General features: G+C 49.2%; 1 protein-coding gene across 1 annotated transcript in view; it reads right to left on the bottom strand.

The window, feature by feature from the left end:
- Positions 1-788: 788 nt before the first annotated feature.
- Positions 789-16,819, bottom strand: part of AMDHD2 (amidohydrolase domain containing 2) — a 20,383-nt gene continuing 4,352 nt past the window's right edge. The window contains exons 4-13 of the mRNA XM_034784173.1: positions 15,867-16,003; positions 13,870-14,009; positions 13,167-13,221; positions 11,908-12,120; positions 9,594-9,682; positions 8,929-9,073; positions 7,734-7,841; positions 6,927-6,995; positions 3,370-3,471; positions 789-2,727 (exon numbers count right to left, since the gene is read on the bottom strand). Coding sequence (XP_034640064.1) covers positions 2,639-2,727; positions 3,370-3,471; positions 6,927-6,995; positions 7,734-7,841; positions 8,929-9,073; positions 9,594-9,682; positions 11,908-12,120; positions 13,167-13,221; positions 13,870-14,009; positions 15,867-16,003 — 1,147 coding nt within the window. The 3' untranslated portion in view covers positions 789-2,638. The remainder of the gene's footprint in view (positions 2,728-3,369; positions 3,472-6,926; positions 6,996-7,733; positions 7,842-8,928; positions 9,074-9,593; positions 9,683-11,907; positions 12,121-13,166; positions 13,222-13,869; positions 14,010-15,866; positions 16,004-16,819) is intronic.

The following is a 16,819-nucleotide window of genomic DNA, read 5'->3' as shown; positions in this document are numbered from 1 at the left end:
CTCTGGGTAACACCCACAAAGCTTTACTTCTAGTCTGGCCAGCACATTGTGAAGGAACTATTCAAGTTGAATGGCCCATCAAAGAACACTTAACTCACAATGGACCATGGAAGAAGCCTATCTACACCTGATGGACCTTCCAGAGAAAGTTCTATCTGGAATATGGGTAATGGCCCCTGCTCTGACTCAGTAAAGCATGCAAGGCCATGTGAGGAGATCACATGATACTGAACTCCATTTTGGTACTTGTATTTTTCCACAAACTGGGCTGGGAACTTGGCTTGGAACAAAGGGGTTCCTGCCCTATGGAAGAAACTACAAAAGGGGGAAATGACATCACCAAGAGGCCTCATTCTCCACCCAAGAGAACATCTGGAAACACCTTTGAAACAGAGATTGAACTGGGGGAAGTGCTTGTCCCAGGCTGGAAGAGAGGATTCCTACCTGTGAATAAAACAGCTACAAACTGCTTGTACTATAAGGTGGAATCTCCATCCTTAGAGGTTTTGACAAATCCCTGGCTGGGATGATTTAGTTGGTGTTGGTCCTGCTTTGAGCAGGGGGTTAGACTAGATGACCTCCTGAGATCTCTTCCAACCCTAATCTTCTATGATTCTAACAGGGTGAGACACTGTTTGATTCAAATCCCGTGTAGTGTATAAGATTTAGATTGCATTTTGTTTAAGTAATCTTCTTTAATCTGTTTTCTATCACTTAAAGTCTATCTTTCTGTAGTTAATAAATCTATTTTATATTTTACCTTAAAGTCAGACTATATTTATATCGCCTTTTGAGCACTTAAATCTATAACATTTATTCAATTACAAAAAAAATAAGTAAAACATTCTCAAAATTAGGGTCTATCAAACTTTTTTTGTCCTGAAATTTCCTCCATTTTTATACAGAGGCTCCATGGCCGTCAGAAGTGCCATTGGTGAGATGTGGAACCCCAGAGTGCTGCACATGCTAGCACAACATTTGATATCTCCTTCAAATGTTGCAGTCTGGGAGGGCAGAGTATCTGCTCATCTAGGCAGCAGATGTTAGAAATTCTCAGAGGAGACCAGTGATGCCAGCAGGGGTTACAACTACAATGGGGGCTCATTCAGATGTTGTTTCCAGTGAACTTATAAAAAGGTATTGCAAGGAAGAACAAACCTAACTGAAACCTACCAGATTTAAGGTTTCTTTATGAACGCCAAACTTGCTAAGCTTCACCACAGTTTAAGTCCTATCATTGTCTGATTGACCTAAAGTATCTCAGACACTGTCTCCGCTACCTATGAGGGGGCATTTCAGATACATTTTCTTGTTGGCAAGTCCAGAATCAAGATCAGGATTAGAATGGAAACTCTCTCAGCCTTCTGTAGAGTCCGAAAGCTAACTGACACATCAAGTGAAGATAATTATGAGAATGAGCAGATAAACAATCATCTAACCATCCAGAGCTTCTAGTGAGGACATAAACCCTGAGAGAACCCCGCACCTCAAGATGGAATGGTGTCCAGTTACATCACTGCCATTTTGGATACATTCCCTACAGCAAAAGTATCTCACCTCATCACTGATGCAAAGAAACTAACAGACCAGCAAGCTGTGTAGCATCCTCGGGAAGCTTTCCAATCATATTAGTTTAATACAGATGGGAATATATACTAGAGCCTGTAAGACCCACTTTGCATGTGTATACAGTTCAAGAACAACACTGCTTTCTGCTGCAGAATGAAGTCCATGCACCCAGCAGACAAAATCACTGCCCACACAGCAAGACAGCACAAGGAACCAGCAGCTCCTGCTTTTCATGGGTTTGTACACAGCCCTGAGGATTCAGCCCAGGAGGAAAATTGGTGGTGAGGGTCTCATCCCAGGGAGCAACACAAGGCACTAGGGCTGCCCACGGCCTGAGCGAGGTGGTGAGTACTCTGCTTCGGGGTACAGGAGATCAAAGGTGTGACATGAACTCACGGCCCTTGGCTGACAGTGCCAGGTAGAGACATCGCCCCCTCCCCAGGCTCCCAGCCAGATTGCAGGCTGTCAGCAGAGCTGCTTCAAGGCCACTGGGATTTCTCTAGAAAATGGGCAGATGAACATTGGGAAGTCAACACACTGGCATTAATAGGCCCGATGGTGAGAGACAAAGGGCACAGCCAGAGGCCTATTCTGGGAAGTGAAGTTAGTGTTGTGTGTGTGCTGTGATATGCACATAGGCCAATGTGGGCACATATCGAAACAGAACAGCGCATGGAGTAGCTTCCCTTTCCTCTACAGCAGGGCTCAAATCCAGTGCTCAAGAGAGAGAACAGAGACAGACAGGCACCTTGTCCTTCAGGTGGCTCCATCGTAGAGTGATCCCAGCAGCAGAGCTCCACCCACTCTTTTACCTCTTGTCTAGCAGACAGCTGACAAACTCATTGCAGGCAGGGCTGGCAACAAAGCAAGGGCTGCTCTGGAACATGCAGTTCTTTGGTACTTTCAAGGGTGACCCAGGAGGAAGAAACACCAAGGTCTTACAAAAGCATTCTTTGAGAGGGAGAGGACAATGCGGCTGCCAGCGACCACTGAGCATGGCGCTTGGGGGAGCTGGTAGTTGGCACCAGGGTTGGGGGGAGTGCTGCCAGTCCCAGGTGAGTCTCTGGTTTCATATAGTGAAGGTGTCCTGACTCCAGACCCGTTCACCTGCGATGTACGTGGCTCGCACCTGTAAGCTGTTGTCCAGCAGCAGGAAATCTGCAACAGGCAGAAGAGAGGAAGCAGGAATCAGAGGCAGCAGGAGGGGTGCTTGATCTGTTGGGGTTGCCATGGGAAAGGACTGTAAGGGTTTTCCTGCTGATGGAGGAGACATTCCAATACCCATGGAGACCGCAGAGGATTTACGGTAAGGCACGTACCCCAAACAGTGGTAGAACTGCCCCTACCCAGGCTGGCAACTCTGCCATTCTGGGGAGGGGCAGTTGCATCTTGAGTCTGTACAGGGGGAGTGACCTCCCCTGGTTTACAGACTGCCACAGGGACTAGACTGCACAAGAGGACTGGATTCAAACAAAGACAATAGGAACCAAAGGAGCTATTTCCCAATCCAAGTGCCAAGGCCAAGCTTGAGAGGGCATGTTACTGAGCCTCAGCCAGCAGACCCCAGCTATGCCAGTCCCATCCTGTATCAGTAGGAGGCGCTGTAGGGAATGGTGTAGCAGCCCCAATGGTGAGGGAGCTCATAGGTACGTCAGCCTCAGCTCCTTCTAGGAGCCACCCCCATGGGGAATGGTGATGGTGGGCTGGGGAGCTCACTGCTACTCCAGCCCTAGCCTCAGCCACCAGACGACACTGTGGAGAATGGTGAAGTGGTGCATCAACCTGCAATCGTGCTGATACCTGCATCGGTGTCATAGTTCAGGGTCCCCTTTCGGTGCTCAATTCCCAGGAGCTGGGCAGGATGGAGGGATGCTGCCTCCAGGGCCATTTCCACAGTGCATCCTTTGGGGGAAGAACAGCACCTTGTTATGGCAGTTAACAGACATCCTCTTTCAGGACCTCTCCACTGCTTCCCACACCGGGCAGCCCTTCAGACAAGGCAGGGCCAGCTGAATCAGGGTCCTGCCAAGATACTGACAGCCATCTCTGTGGGAAATGGAACAGCAGGGGGCTGCTGGCTGCTAGCCAGCCACATGCTGAAATCAGACACACAGGGTCTGCTGTGACTACTGGGCCCATAACATTTACCCCCGTGGGAAGCTGAAACGTACAAAAGCACGTGAAAGCTCATAAGCCGACACGCTAACCAACAATTTTTGCCTACTTGGAAATTAACCATGAGCAATAGGTTAAGTTGCCAATAAATGATTATAAACAAGTGCAAAAGAACCAGACAAAGAAGCTAGGCTAGTCCAAACATAAGGAGACCTGACGATATGATTCAAGGACTGTGTTGAAATCATCCTTGGTAAAAACAGAAGATGTGGAACCAGAAGTTAATGGACCAAAATTGGTGTGAGAGATATTGGGTCTAATTGGTAGAGAAAATAATGTGGGGGGGATGAACTATGCCACCAACATTTCCCCTTTGGGGATTTCCTAAAAAGACTCTCTTCCCCACCCCACCCTAGAATATCAGGGCTGGAAGGGACTTCAGGAGATCATCTAGTCCAACCCCCTACTCAAAGGAGGACCAATCCCCAATTTTTGCCCCAAATCTCTAAATAGCCCCCTCAAGGATTGAACTCACAACCCTGGGTTTAGCAGGCCAATGCTCAAACCACTGAGCTATCCCTCCCCTGTGCATCTCAGTTCATCTCCCCTCACCCCAAGATAGAAGCAGCAAACCAGACTGAAATACTTTCTTCCAGGCAGAATGCCAGCTGGCCTTGCTCTCCGTTAAGGAACTTGATTTTCAGAACTCTTAGATGAAAATAATCACAGCATTATGACACCCAGTCCTCAGTCCATCAGTGGGGATACTTGATTGCCAGCATCGCAGAGATGCACAAGATCCTGTTTTGTCTCCTTCCTTTCAGGTTGTTCCCCGCACCGTCCCTCCTCCTGTCCTATTTCTTACTCTCTTGGCTTTCTATCATCCTGAAATCAGCTGCACTGCATCAGCACAGCGAGATGAGCTGACCACAGCCTTGCCCCATCTAAGGAGAAAAGACCCAACCAGATGACATCCCTGACCGGAAAGTGAACCAGGGTCCAAGCAACAGGGGCTGTGGTCAACCTGCCAGCCAAAGCATCCATTTGAGACTGACCAGCCATCCAGGATTCCAAAGACATCAACAAAAGCCATTGTGACGTTGCTCCATATGATTTTATGGAAATATGCTGATGAGCATGAATATAATGTAACTAGAATATGCTTTATGCAAAAAGTCTCTTGTAAGGTATCATTACCAAGCTTATAACCTACTGAGTGCATTCATCCTACTTGTGTGTATGTATCGTATCATTCCTGTATCTAAAACTAGAAATATGAAGTTAACTCTGAGGTCCTATTGTAATTATGCAAAGTGTGGGCCATTAATGGTGGTTTAGAATCTTGATGGCACCCACTGACTAGGACAATTGGCTGTAGATGGTTTATTTACCTGCAAGCCTTCTTGTGGATGTGGGGGCCAGCCTGTGGGTAATGAAGAATGAGGTCTTACAGTGACATGTGACCATGTCACCTGATACTGTAATCCATCTTAAACCTGGTGCTTTTCCATTTAGAAGGAGGGGTGGGAACCCAGAGAGACACAGGATTCCCACCTTGGGCCAAAGCTATAGAAGGGGGTGGAACAGAACAAAGGAGGCTGCAGTCATGAGAAATCCCCCAGCTACCACCTGAGCTGGAACAAGAACTTTACCAGGGGAAAGGATTGGGCCCAAACCAGGAAAGAGTCCAGTCTGTGAAAGAAGCTTATTGGAACATCTCTGGGGTGAGATTTTATCTGTAATTAGTTTCTTAGTGTATTAGGTTTACACTTGCGTGTTTTGTTTTATTTTGCTTGGTAACTAACTTTGTTCTATTATTACTTGGAACCACTTCAATCCTACTTTTTATGCTTAATAAAATCACTTTTGCTTATTAATTAACCCAGAGTAAGCAATTAATACCTGGGGGAGCAAACAGCTATGCATCTCTATCAGTGTTATAGAGAGCAGACAATTTATGAGTTTATCTTGTATAAGCTTTATACAGAGTAAAACAAATTTATTTGGGGTTTGGATCCCACTAGGAGCTGGGTGTCTGGGTGCTAGAGACGGGAGCACTTCTTAAGCCATTTTCAGTTAAGTCTGCAGCTTTGGGGTGTGTGATTCTGACCCTGGGTCTGTGTTGGAGCAGACTGGCGTGTCTGACTCAACAAGGCAGGTTTCTGGAAGCCCAAACGGGCAGAGAAAATGGACTCAGAGATAGTCTCAGCAGTCCCAAGGGGGTCTCTGTGACTGAACCCATCACAGCTGTATGTTCCCCACCTTTTCTGTCCTATCTTCCCCTCCACCTTGCATGGGTCTGTCAATCAGACACAGGAGAAATGAATACCCTTTTCACATCAGGACTGAATGTAAATTTAACCCTTTTCTTTTCTCAAAGAAAGGTTGTTCTGAAAATGAGACTAATATTTTTCTCCCAAAGGAGAGCGACTTTAAAGGATTTGATTAAGCTTGTTTTGCGTAATCACTCAATTTCAGTTTCAGTATAAACACTTGTTTTTATTTCTTGTTCTTTCTTGTTCGTGATCAATAAACATTCAGTTTTAGAATGAATGCTTTTGCGTGTTTACCAAGAAATTGACTACACCAAGGCCCCGGTTGAGAGACCCTGGACCTCTTTGCATCACTCATTTTATGTTGGACAGTGGAAGAGTTTAACACTATCTCTTCTGACCCTTGAAGTTAATATGACAGGTCCCAACCCAGCCTGGTAACCCCCTTCTCCGGGAGCAGAGTGAACAATCATACAGAGAGATGGACACTTTGCTGAACCACTGGGGACACAAGGGACACACGTGTGAGCAACTCAGACATAGCTTTTTAATAGTTACTCTTGGATGGTGCTTGCGGGGAAAGGCCCAGAGGGGTTGCAGGAGAGGGATGAGCAGTTGTGGTGTGGCTGGAGGGAGGAAGGGAGGAATCAGAAGTTGTGGACAAGATTATTCACCTTTGATCCCTTTGCACCTGTGACAATGGAGGAGCTCGCTTGTTCTCACTGCAGTAAAAGTAAAGCCTAATCTCTCCCTGGCTGGCACCCAGTGTGGCTCTGCCTGCTAGCTGACCTGGGACTCCAAGAGGGCTTGGAAAGAATGCCCATAGTCAGCCTTGTCTGGGGAGAGGATCTCCTTACTACGCTCTCTGGATATGTGTAGAGACTTTGGCCCTAGGAGAAGTGATAACAGCAAGGGGCACTGTTCTCCATCCCAGAGCCCGCAGGCAGAGAGTAGGTGAGTTGGGCTCACCTGTGGCTTCCAGGAAGTGCCGAACACAGGAGTCCATGGTTGCTACGCTGCCACTCAGGGTCTTCGTCCCTGAGCAGGAGAAAAGACAGGAAACTGAGCAGATCCACCAGCCATCTAACAGCAATGGTCCCCGTAGGGTTTCAATCCTATTCCACAAGTGGAACGAGTCTATGGGCTCTCAGCCTCAGCTCCAGAGAAGCCATGGCAGATTTTGGCAATAGGCTGGGGTCGCAAGGGGTGTGACAGGGCAGGACTGAGGAGTATGGTTGGAGGGAGGTTCTGGACTGGAAATTACAGGTTGTTAGAGGTGCATGGCCAGCTCCCGCTCACCCCATGCCTGACTCTGCCCTGTGCTCCTGGCACCTCACTTTCATGGGCACCACAACCCTGGGAGTGGGTTGGGCTTTAATGAGGGATGAAGTAGATGCTATTGTCCCACATAATGCAAGGAGACCTCCCATAATGGCAGAGGGTGTGCCTCATACCAGTGCCCAGTGCCACTTGAGATGTGGCACCATTTTCTCATATGTCCTCCCCAGCCTTTCCCCTTACAAGGTACCACACCATCAGGGGTCAGGATTTCAATCAGCCAGCAGCAGGTGAGACAAGCCAAAGGGCACTCCCTTCTGGGCCAGGCGACAGCGGGCTCCCTCATGGCACTGCCAGCCTTTGCTAGGTCAGCACACACAGGGCTCACACCCGCTCTGCAGCCAGTGGAGCCATCTGGAAGGCCCAGGGATCTACCTTAAAACACACACGGCCCTAGGTGGGGGCTGAAGGTGACCAGGCTGCGTATGGAGTGCTCACCTGCAATGTATGTGTTCAGCCCGTCCACCTCGATCACCTGCTGGCCCAGGGTGTGCCTCCCTGGGGCCAGCCCCATTCCAGCAATGGCGTCTGTCACCAGCACCAGGCCTAAGGGGACAAGGAGGGGCCACATTAGCTCTAGCCTTCAGCCCAGCTTTGCAGGGGGTTTCTCTCCAGTTCTTCGGTGCAAGTCCCAGGCATTTCGCTCTGCTGGGAGTGGTAATGGCAGCAGTCAGGATGTCTGTGACCCAGCAAGGAGGACTCTCCTGAGAGCACTGCGCCTTCTGGGTGCAGGGCTGACTGTAGCTTAGGAAAGTGGGGAGGAAAAGAAGATGGAGAAGACAGACTGTTTCACAAGACAAGCACAAAGCTTTGGGCTGGTCACAGAGGTTTGGGCTGAAGGACCAGGCTATAAACTGGGTAATTCTGAGCCACAGGGAACGTGTAAGTGCAGTAGTGGGTGGGGAGTGACACTGGACTCTACTCATGAGGGGCCATTGACACACAGGATTCCTTTCACACAGCACTGGAGAAGGGTGCAGGAGTGCCCTGGTGCCTGAAGTCCCCTGGTTATCCGCAGAACAGGTAGAGCATGGGCAGTGACAGAGCCACTCTTCACCTCACATTGGGCTACCAATGGGCCTCCCCCAAGCTGGGAGGCCTCATCCCCAGGGCAAGAACTTGGGACATTCTCTGGGCATCTCTCCTGAGATGGTCAACAAGGGTGCAGTTAGCCCCACTCTCCATGACCGTGTGCTATGCAGACACCCATTCTTTGGGAGCTGGAGGGAGCCCCAACAGCACAGGCCATACCTCAGAGATACTCCGGGAGCCTGCTCCTCCCCACACTCCTGACTATAGAACAGCCTTTGGGCTCACATGGAAACAATAGCAATGAATCATGGGTTTTCAGCTTCTTTTAGCAGGAACAAGGAGGAGAAACCAGCACCATGTGATCAGCAAATGATGCACAGGCCGTACTAGTCTGAAACCAGTAACCTAGAGGTGAAAGCTCCCACTATCCAGAGCCAGCCAGGCCCCTGACACACACCATTCTTAAGTGGAAGTAATCCCATCTGGTACCATTTGAGGAGGATGCTGCACATCAGCTGGGAGAAAAGCAATCCAGATGGGCACAGCATTTGGGTTCAGAGGTGCTGTGCTGTCCAGACCAAGGGAATCCCCAGTGATTCACCTTTGGGGTGTGCTCGATGCGCAATTCTCAGAGCTGCAGGGTTGGTGTGGATCCCATCTGATATCATGCCATAGAACACCCTCCGCCTGGCAGGAATCTGGTCACTCGTCAGCAGCCCCACAATCCCAGGGTCACGATGGTGGAACTGTGCAAAGGGATGAGAAAACAGGTGTGATACCTGCCACGAAGAAACCCACAGGCTGCCAGTGCCCCATAGATACCCCCATTTTATAGGGACAGTCCCAATATTTGGGGCTTTGTCTTATATAGATGCCTATTGCCCCCCACCCCCTGACCTGATTTTTCACACTTACTGTCTGGTCACCCTAGTGCCCTGGCTAGGGGGTGCTGCCATGAAGGTAGCAGCTGGACGTAGTGACAATGAAGAGGCATGCATGGTGATATAACCCAGACCCACTCAGGGTGACACTTTATCCCCCACTAATGGTGGTTGGTCCATGTATAAAGTTTGATGAGGCTGCTACAATCTTAGCTAACAGAGCTGTGTCTTCATTTCTGGCAACAGGGGCTTGTGCGTTTAGACCCAGAGTCACTTCCCCTTGCCGACAACCCACCCAGATGCGTGGCAGAGAATAAATGTCCGTGGAGGAGAAGACAAGCCAGAGCGAGCCACGGGCAGGCAGTGGGCTCCCTCGGTTACTTACAGGTAACATTGCATTGAAGAGATGGGTGATAAAAGTAGCACCATGTCGGACAGCTTCCTCTGCCTGAGACAGATTAGCCACAGAATGTCCTGCGAACAAAGAGCATCAGGTGACTTCTTTGGCTATTTCCCCCTTTACTCTATTTACTCCAATAACACCCAGGGGCAAGTGTGCTCAGTCCACAAATCACTAGAAGTTTGCTGGAAATCCACCTATTATTCAATCATACTACACTCCAGTTCTGACAGCCCCATTCAGAACCCAGCTGGAGCATGGAAGTGCTAGTGCCAGTGGTTGAGATGAATTTGGATCCCTACTGCAGTGTACCATGGCTTCCAAAGACTTCAGAAGATAGACAAAGTGGGTGAGGTAATATCTTTTACTGGACCAACTTCTGTTGATGAGAGAGACAAGCTTTCGAACTTACATGGAGCTCTTCTTTAGGTGCTGAGGGTGCTGATGAGACCTCGGGGCTTTGTTACAGCGATGGAATGAGCTTTTGTTTTGCCCAATGAAGATGAGAACCGTAGTCCTTTCCAGGGGCCCTGAATCTCACTGGAGGCAGAAATTTGCCCTTCTGGATTTTTTTTTTTATATGGCCTGTAGGGCAGCAAACGCTATGGCCGATTATATACAGATTTGTTGCATAAACCCTTCTTTTGCATAGTTCATCAATTTCAGCCCAAAGAGGAACAACTCAGGGGAAGGGTTAAGTTTTTCTATCCTTTATCTCAGCACCAAAGGGGAGCTTGTGAGGAGAACATGAGAAAAATACAGCCAGTGCTCTGTGCACATGGCTTCCACTTAAAAAAAAAAAAAAAAAAAAATGGACTGTGCTAAATTTTCCAGAGATTAGTGATGCCTCCATTTTTGGGTGTGTAACTTGAAACACAGTAAGAGGCCCTAGTTTTCAGAGGGCAGGTATTCTGCACTGTCTAGAAAGCAGTCCCATTTAAGGTGGCTACAGCTGGACACTTAAGCCTTTTTGTGAAAGGAGAATTCAAACAGGTTAACTTTAGAAGTTGAATCTTCGCATGTGGTTGGCCCTCACTGGGGTCTTAGCTAAGTTTAAGACAAGTAAAGGTCAGGATCATATTCTGTCCTCAAATACAGATGGCCCACGCACCCCACTCCTACATTTTGCTGGGGTCAGAGTTGCTCACTCTTATCAAAGTGGAATTTGGTCCTTATTTACAAGCACTTTGAAACACTAAGATACCCACACCGTCAGATATGCCCACCCAGTTTAGAGCCATGTTACAGAGATGAAGAACAGTGACTCTGCACAGTTGTGGACATGAGGAGTGGAAGCAGAAAGGTTTTCCTTTGAGGCTGGAAAAAGACACAAAGGGAAATCCAATGCAGATAGCTTGCACTAATGCACCATTATGGTTACTATGCAGCTGATAGCGTTCTCATATCCATGTTGGCTTGAAGACACTGCATGCACTTTGCACTACAGACAGTGGCCTGATTTGCTAGAGTAACTCCATTAACCTCAAAAAGAACAGGAGTACTTGTGGCACCTTAGAGACTAACAAATTTATTAGAGCAGAAGGTTTCGTGGACTACAGCCCACTTCTTCGGATGCATATAGAGTGGAATAAATATTGAGGAGATATATATACACACACATACAGAGAGCATAAACAGGTGGGAGTTGTCTTACCAACTCTGAGAGGCCAATTAAGTAAGAGGAAAAAAAACTTTTGAAGTGATAATCAAGATAGCCCAGTACAGACAGTTTGATAAGAAGTGTGAGAATACTTACAAGGGGAGATAGATTCAATGTTTGTAATGGCTCAGCCATTCCCAGTCCTTATTCAATCCTGAGTTGATTGTGTCTAGTTTGCATATCAATTCCAGCTCAGCAGTCTCTCCTTGGAGTCTGTTTTTGAAGTTTTTCTGTTGTAATATAGCCACCCGCAGGTCTGACATTGAATGACCAGAAAGGTTAAAGTGTTCTCCCACTGGTTTTTGAGTATTATGATTCCTGATGTCAGATTTGTGTCCATTAATTCTTTTGCGTAGAGACTGTCCGGTTTGGCCAATGTGGGCTGTAGTCCACGAAAGCTTATGCTCTAATAAATTTGTTAGTCTCTAAGGTGCCACAAGTACTCCTGTTCTTTTTGCGGATACAGACTAACACGGCTGCTACTCTGAAACTGTCCATTAACCTCAATGCACCTGCACTGGCATGAGACCAGTGTGACAGAGCAGAGGATCAGGCCCAGGGTGAGCAATGTGAGCAAACAGATTGGGCCTTTAAGGGACTACCCAGACCCACCAGGCCCTAGCCAGCAGACACCCTTACCCAGCGAGACACAGATGCCCCGTCTGGTGAGTTCCTGGATCACCTCACTGCTCCTCTTCATCTCAGGGGCCAGGGTAACGATCCGGACGCAGTCCAGGTGCCTGTAGGTGGCAAGCAGGTCCTGGAAAGCTCCCGATTCAAAGGTGCTGAGGTAGTGTTCTGGGTGCGCCCCTTTCTTCTCTTTGCTTATGAAAGGCCCCTCCAGATGGGCCCCTGCCCACCAGGGAGAGAAAAAATACCCACAACTGTTTCCCTTTCTTACCCCAAGGGTGAGGACACCCACCGCCCCACCTCAGCCCAGCCAATCCCCTCTCCTGGCCAGCCCCACCCTGGAACTTGCCAAACCCCTCCCCCATCAAGCTGGCTCTGAGAATGAAAAAACAGGCAACTGCAGAGTAGGAGAAAGTCAAGGCTTTTTCGTATCTCCCTGTAGGGTGACTAGACAGCAAGTGTGAAAAATCGGGATGGGGGCGGGGGGGGGGGGGGTAATAGGAGCCTATATAAGAAAAAGATCCAAAAATCGGGACATCTGGTCACCCTATCTCCCTGAAACTGTTATCCTGCTCTATCCCCTGCCCCAGACTCCTTCCCCTTACCATCCCACTCTTGCCTGGCTTTACTTGACCTCACCACCTGCTGGCACCTATAATCTTTATTGCCCCAGCTCACACCTCCCCACAGCCCCTTCCTGCTGCCTGTTTCCCACTCTCTTCTTCTCAATGAGCTTACCCCAAATGCCAGCAGCTCAGTTTTAAGGACCAAAGCGAGGTCCCTAAGGTGCAGCCTTCCCTGAGGTGCCTCACCCCCAGTTTTCAGTCAGAGATCTCCCCACTCCTCAGAATGATGGAGGCCCTTGGGCTGCTCTCCTCAGCATGGCACGAGAGACGGCATTGCTGCCAGCATGGGCAGTCTGCCCCCTCACAGTGACCCACTGCCACACACTGCCCAATTCCAGCAGGGCCGACATGTTGGATGCAGAGACCAGTAGAGAGGAGTGCAGTAGCAAGTGCCATGGGGTGGAGCTGCGGGAGGAACATGGCAGCCAGCATACGGAGCTCTCTGGGAGTCATGGCCAGGCTGCACCTGGCCTTGCACAGAGTAAAAATCTCAACACCACCCCCACTTCTCTATGGCACAACACTCCCAGCCACAGTGAATGCTTTCCACAGCAGCTGCTTCTCCTTCCTCCACAGAGGAGCGAGTCTCCACACAACAGAGAGGAGAGGGGCCAAGAGGACAGGACCTTGCTGTTCACTTACCCAGGATACCAGCTCCATGAGGCCCTCCATTTCTTATGCTGATCTGAGGAAGAACCTAGGACGGGGATGTGTTAGAAGCCTCACGGACACAGTACCCAGCCTGCCTGTATTAGGACCCCTAGCATAATGCCTATGAGTGCCAAAGGGAACTATTTCACCCACTCGCCCCCAAGGCAGTGAGAGAGAGGTAACTACCCCTGCTGGAATGGTAAAAACTGGCCCCAGGGTTAGATGTGCTTTCCTGCTGGGCATGGCCTGTACAGCTCTCCTAGTGGTAGGGCAGACTGATGAGTTGGTCTTTAGCAGAAAGGGTTAATCTCTGCTGGAGGGGAACACTATTTCAGAACCCACCCTCTTGTGGGCCCATGTACCCCAGCTCCCCAGTGCCTGGTTCTCAAAAGAACCCAAAACAGATCACTGTGCATGACTTGCGATACCCTGTGCTCGAAGAAAAAGCAGGTCCCAAGCCCTGTATAACTTGTCTCATGGGACCCTGGGAATATTGCAGCATCAGTTGCCTAAATGTGCAGAGAAGCCATCTGGGTTTAGAACCCAGCTCCTCACACCCCTTCCCCTTCCCAACTGGCCACTGCCATCACAGAGCCCACACATTCCACTTCTGTGGTGAAGCCCCCAAGGCTTAGCCACCTGATCCAACGGTGCCATCCCCACTGCCGTGAGTGTTTTGGGGGGGTTCCCTTACCTTGTGATAGACGGATGGCGGGGAGGTCACCAGGGTTGGGCAGAAGGAGGTCACACCATGGGAGAGAATCTTCTGACTCACCAGAGAGATCCCTGATTGGACGTCATCCGCAGCCAAGGAGAAATCCACCCCAAAGCCCCCTGCACCATAAAGGAAACAAGGACAGCAAGTGGTGACATGGCAGTTGGCTCTAGAAACCAGGGAGGCCAGCTCTGGAGGCGGCACTGTAAATGATACCTAATATAATGTGCAACTGAAGATTAACTTTGAGAATAAGGGGAGTGCTACAAGCAAGTGGGGTGGGGGAGGATTTTGGTTGCACAGCAAGCCCCTATAAAAGGAGATGTGGAGTACCCAATTGCACTAGCTTTCCTGGGAACTAATCCCCAAGGGCAAGCAGGCAAACCCACCAGAAGGGGCCTGATCCCTCTATTTCATTCCCCCACACTGCCCTGTACTCTTTCTTAGGTACTTATATGGCCCCCATTCCCACAGTATATGAGCACCTCATGAGCTGTAATTCATTTAACCTTATACACACCTGGGATCAGAGTCTTAACCTGCTTCACATTGAACTGAGGCACAGAGAGGCCCAAGATAATGCAAGAAATCTGTGTTGGAGCAGGAACTTAACTCCTAGGTCCTTGGCTAGTGCCCTAACCACTGGACCATCCTTCCTCTCTGATCCTTTATGCCACACTACACATCATCCTTCAGATCCCTCCTCAAAACCCAGCCCATCTCCACAATTCTCCCAATGGCAACCCACCTGGCTTTGCTACCTCCTAACTTAAAACTCTAGTGTAGACATGGACTGTCAACAAAAGTTTTGCTGCTTTAATTAAACTGCTGCTGCCTGCCCAGACTATGCTCCTTGTGTCGGCGGAGCACATCCACACTAGGAGCTCTTGCATCGACACAGAGAGCAGTGCACTGAGGGTAGCTATCCCACTGTGTAACTGGCCACAGGGTGCTTTGAGAAAGGTTTGCAATGCCTCATGGGACAAGTATAGCGTCACATGATGCAGGTTTCTCAATCCTATGTTCCATGGGCATCCTACTAGATTTCAGTTGAAAAGTGACTGAGAGTGTATGCATGGGGGAGGAGGGAGTGTGTGTTGGTGGGGGGGGGGGGCAGGAAAGGAGAGACAGAAAGAGTATGTGTTAGGGAAGTGTGTGTGTGTTGGTGGAGAGTGTGTCTGCATGCTGTCTCTAAGTTCAGACAGCAGCCTGAGCAACCAATCCCGGAAGAGGGGACACACACCACATATCAGCCCCCGGCTCTGGGAGGGGACACCCCCCTGGCTCTGCACAGCACAGCAGTCTCTCCCCCTCCTCCTCCCCATAGCAGCAGCCCGCTCTGTCTGCATGCCTATGGTTCAGGGCTTTCTCCGCATTCTCCTACAGCAGCTCTGTGAGCTCTCCAGGCTGAGGAATGTCAAAGCTTCCCAGAGCTTTGAAAGGGGAGAGGCATATCTGTAGGGCACAGAAGTTCAAAACAGTGAGCAGAGCGGCCATGATGGGTATCGTGGGATACTGGAGGAGGCCAATTATGTCGACATAATGAAAGGCATCATCTACACTGGGTCTTTGTCACTTTAACTTTGTTGCAAAAAGCTTTATACCTCTTGTTGAGGTGGTTTTATTTTATTGGCAAAACAGCAGAGTTTTGCATCAAAAGTAGCTTTGCAGTGTGTACACCTCCATAGTTTTGTTGGAAAAGCTGCCTTTTGCTGACAAAATTGTACAGTGTAGACAAGGCCTTAAAACAGAGAGCCAGCCACAGACTGCTAAACTAGAAGTTATGCAAATCTTATCTGATGACGCAGCTGATCTCCCAACAAAGTCCGTTTTCAGGAAACAGGCGCACTGTGAGTCAGAGTTCAAACGGCAGGAGGGTACGCGTTTGTGCTGGAACTCATCAGTCTGTTTCTAAATGGCACACGTGGAGCCTGGTTCTCACTCAGATCTTCTCTAGATCAGCTGGAATGCCTTACCATTAATCTGCACATCAATGAATCCGGGGGCGATGATGCTGTCCTTACAATCCAACTGAATATCAGCAGATCCCTTCTCATCAAAGAACAGCTTTTCTGGGTTGAGGATCTTCCCCTCTCGCACCCACAGATCCTCCCTGACAGAAGAACCATGCAGAATAAAAGATCAACCATTCCTCCCAGCAGCAGGGGAGGGGGCCTTGACTGCTTTCCACACTATTCAGTCCCCCTTTACGTATTAGGAAACCCAGCACATAGACCACCCCAACACAGGGACTGGCGGCTAACCCACCATGTGCTGTTATGGCAAGCAGGGGCAAGAACCAAATCAGCACCAGGCACTCCTGCCCCAGGGAACTGCATGTGTCACCTCTAGGATGTTTCCCACATGCCACCCAAACATGAACAATGCCTATACAGTCTCATTGGGAATGCTGGCGTCCTCAGAGTCCTTCCTCTCTCCCTGAAGAGGACAGATGTGGGAAGAGGATAGCGTGGATCAAATGAGCCTGGTAAGAGTCTATGCCTGTTCTGATTGTTACCTAGGTGGCAGCCTAACACATAGTTGAGACCTCTTGGTCTGTGCTACAGGGAACAACTGCAGCTTTACAAAACAAAGGGAAGTTGGGGTATTGTCAGAACCAGCTAGGGTGACCAGACAGCAAGTGTGAAAAATCGGGACGGAGGTGGGGGGTAATAGGAGCCTATATAAGAAAGAGACCCCAAAATCGGGATTGTCCCTATAAAAATCGGGACATCTGGTCACCCTAGAACCAGCAGCCCTGTGGTTGGTATTCTTTGCTGCCATGCAAGAGATCTGCATAGGTTCAACTCCCAGGCCTGGTTTTTCCAAAGAGCAGCACTTTGAGGTCCAATATTTTCTATACCTCGCATTCCACGGCATCGGAGGAGCACATTTTGGTATGCAGGCAGCCATCCCAGGGCAAATAGAC

This window comes from Trachemys scripta, chromosome 10 (genome assembly GCF_013100865.1).
Source record: "Trachemys scripta elegans isolate TJP31775 chromosome 10, CAS_Tse_1.0, whole genome shotgun sequence".
Lineage (NCBI taxonomy): Eukaryota > Metazoa > Chordata > Testudines > Emydidae > Trachemys > Trachemys scripta.
Note: the sequence above shows the minus strand (reverse complement) of the source record. Positions and strands in the feature narration are given on the sequence as shown.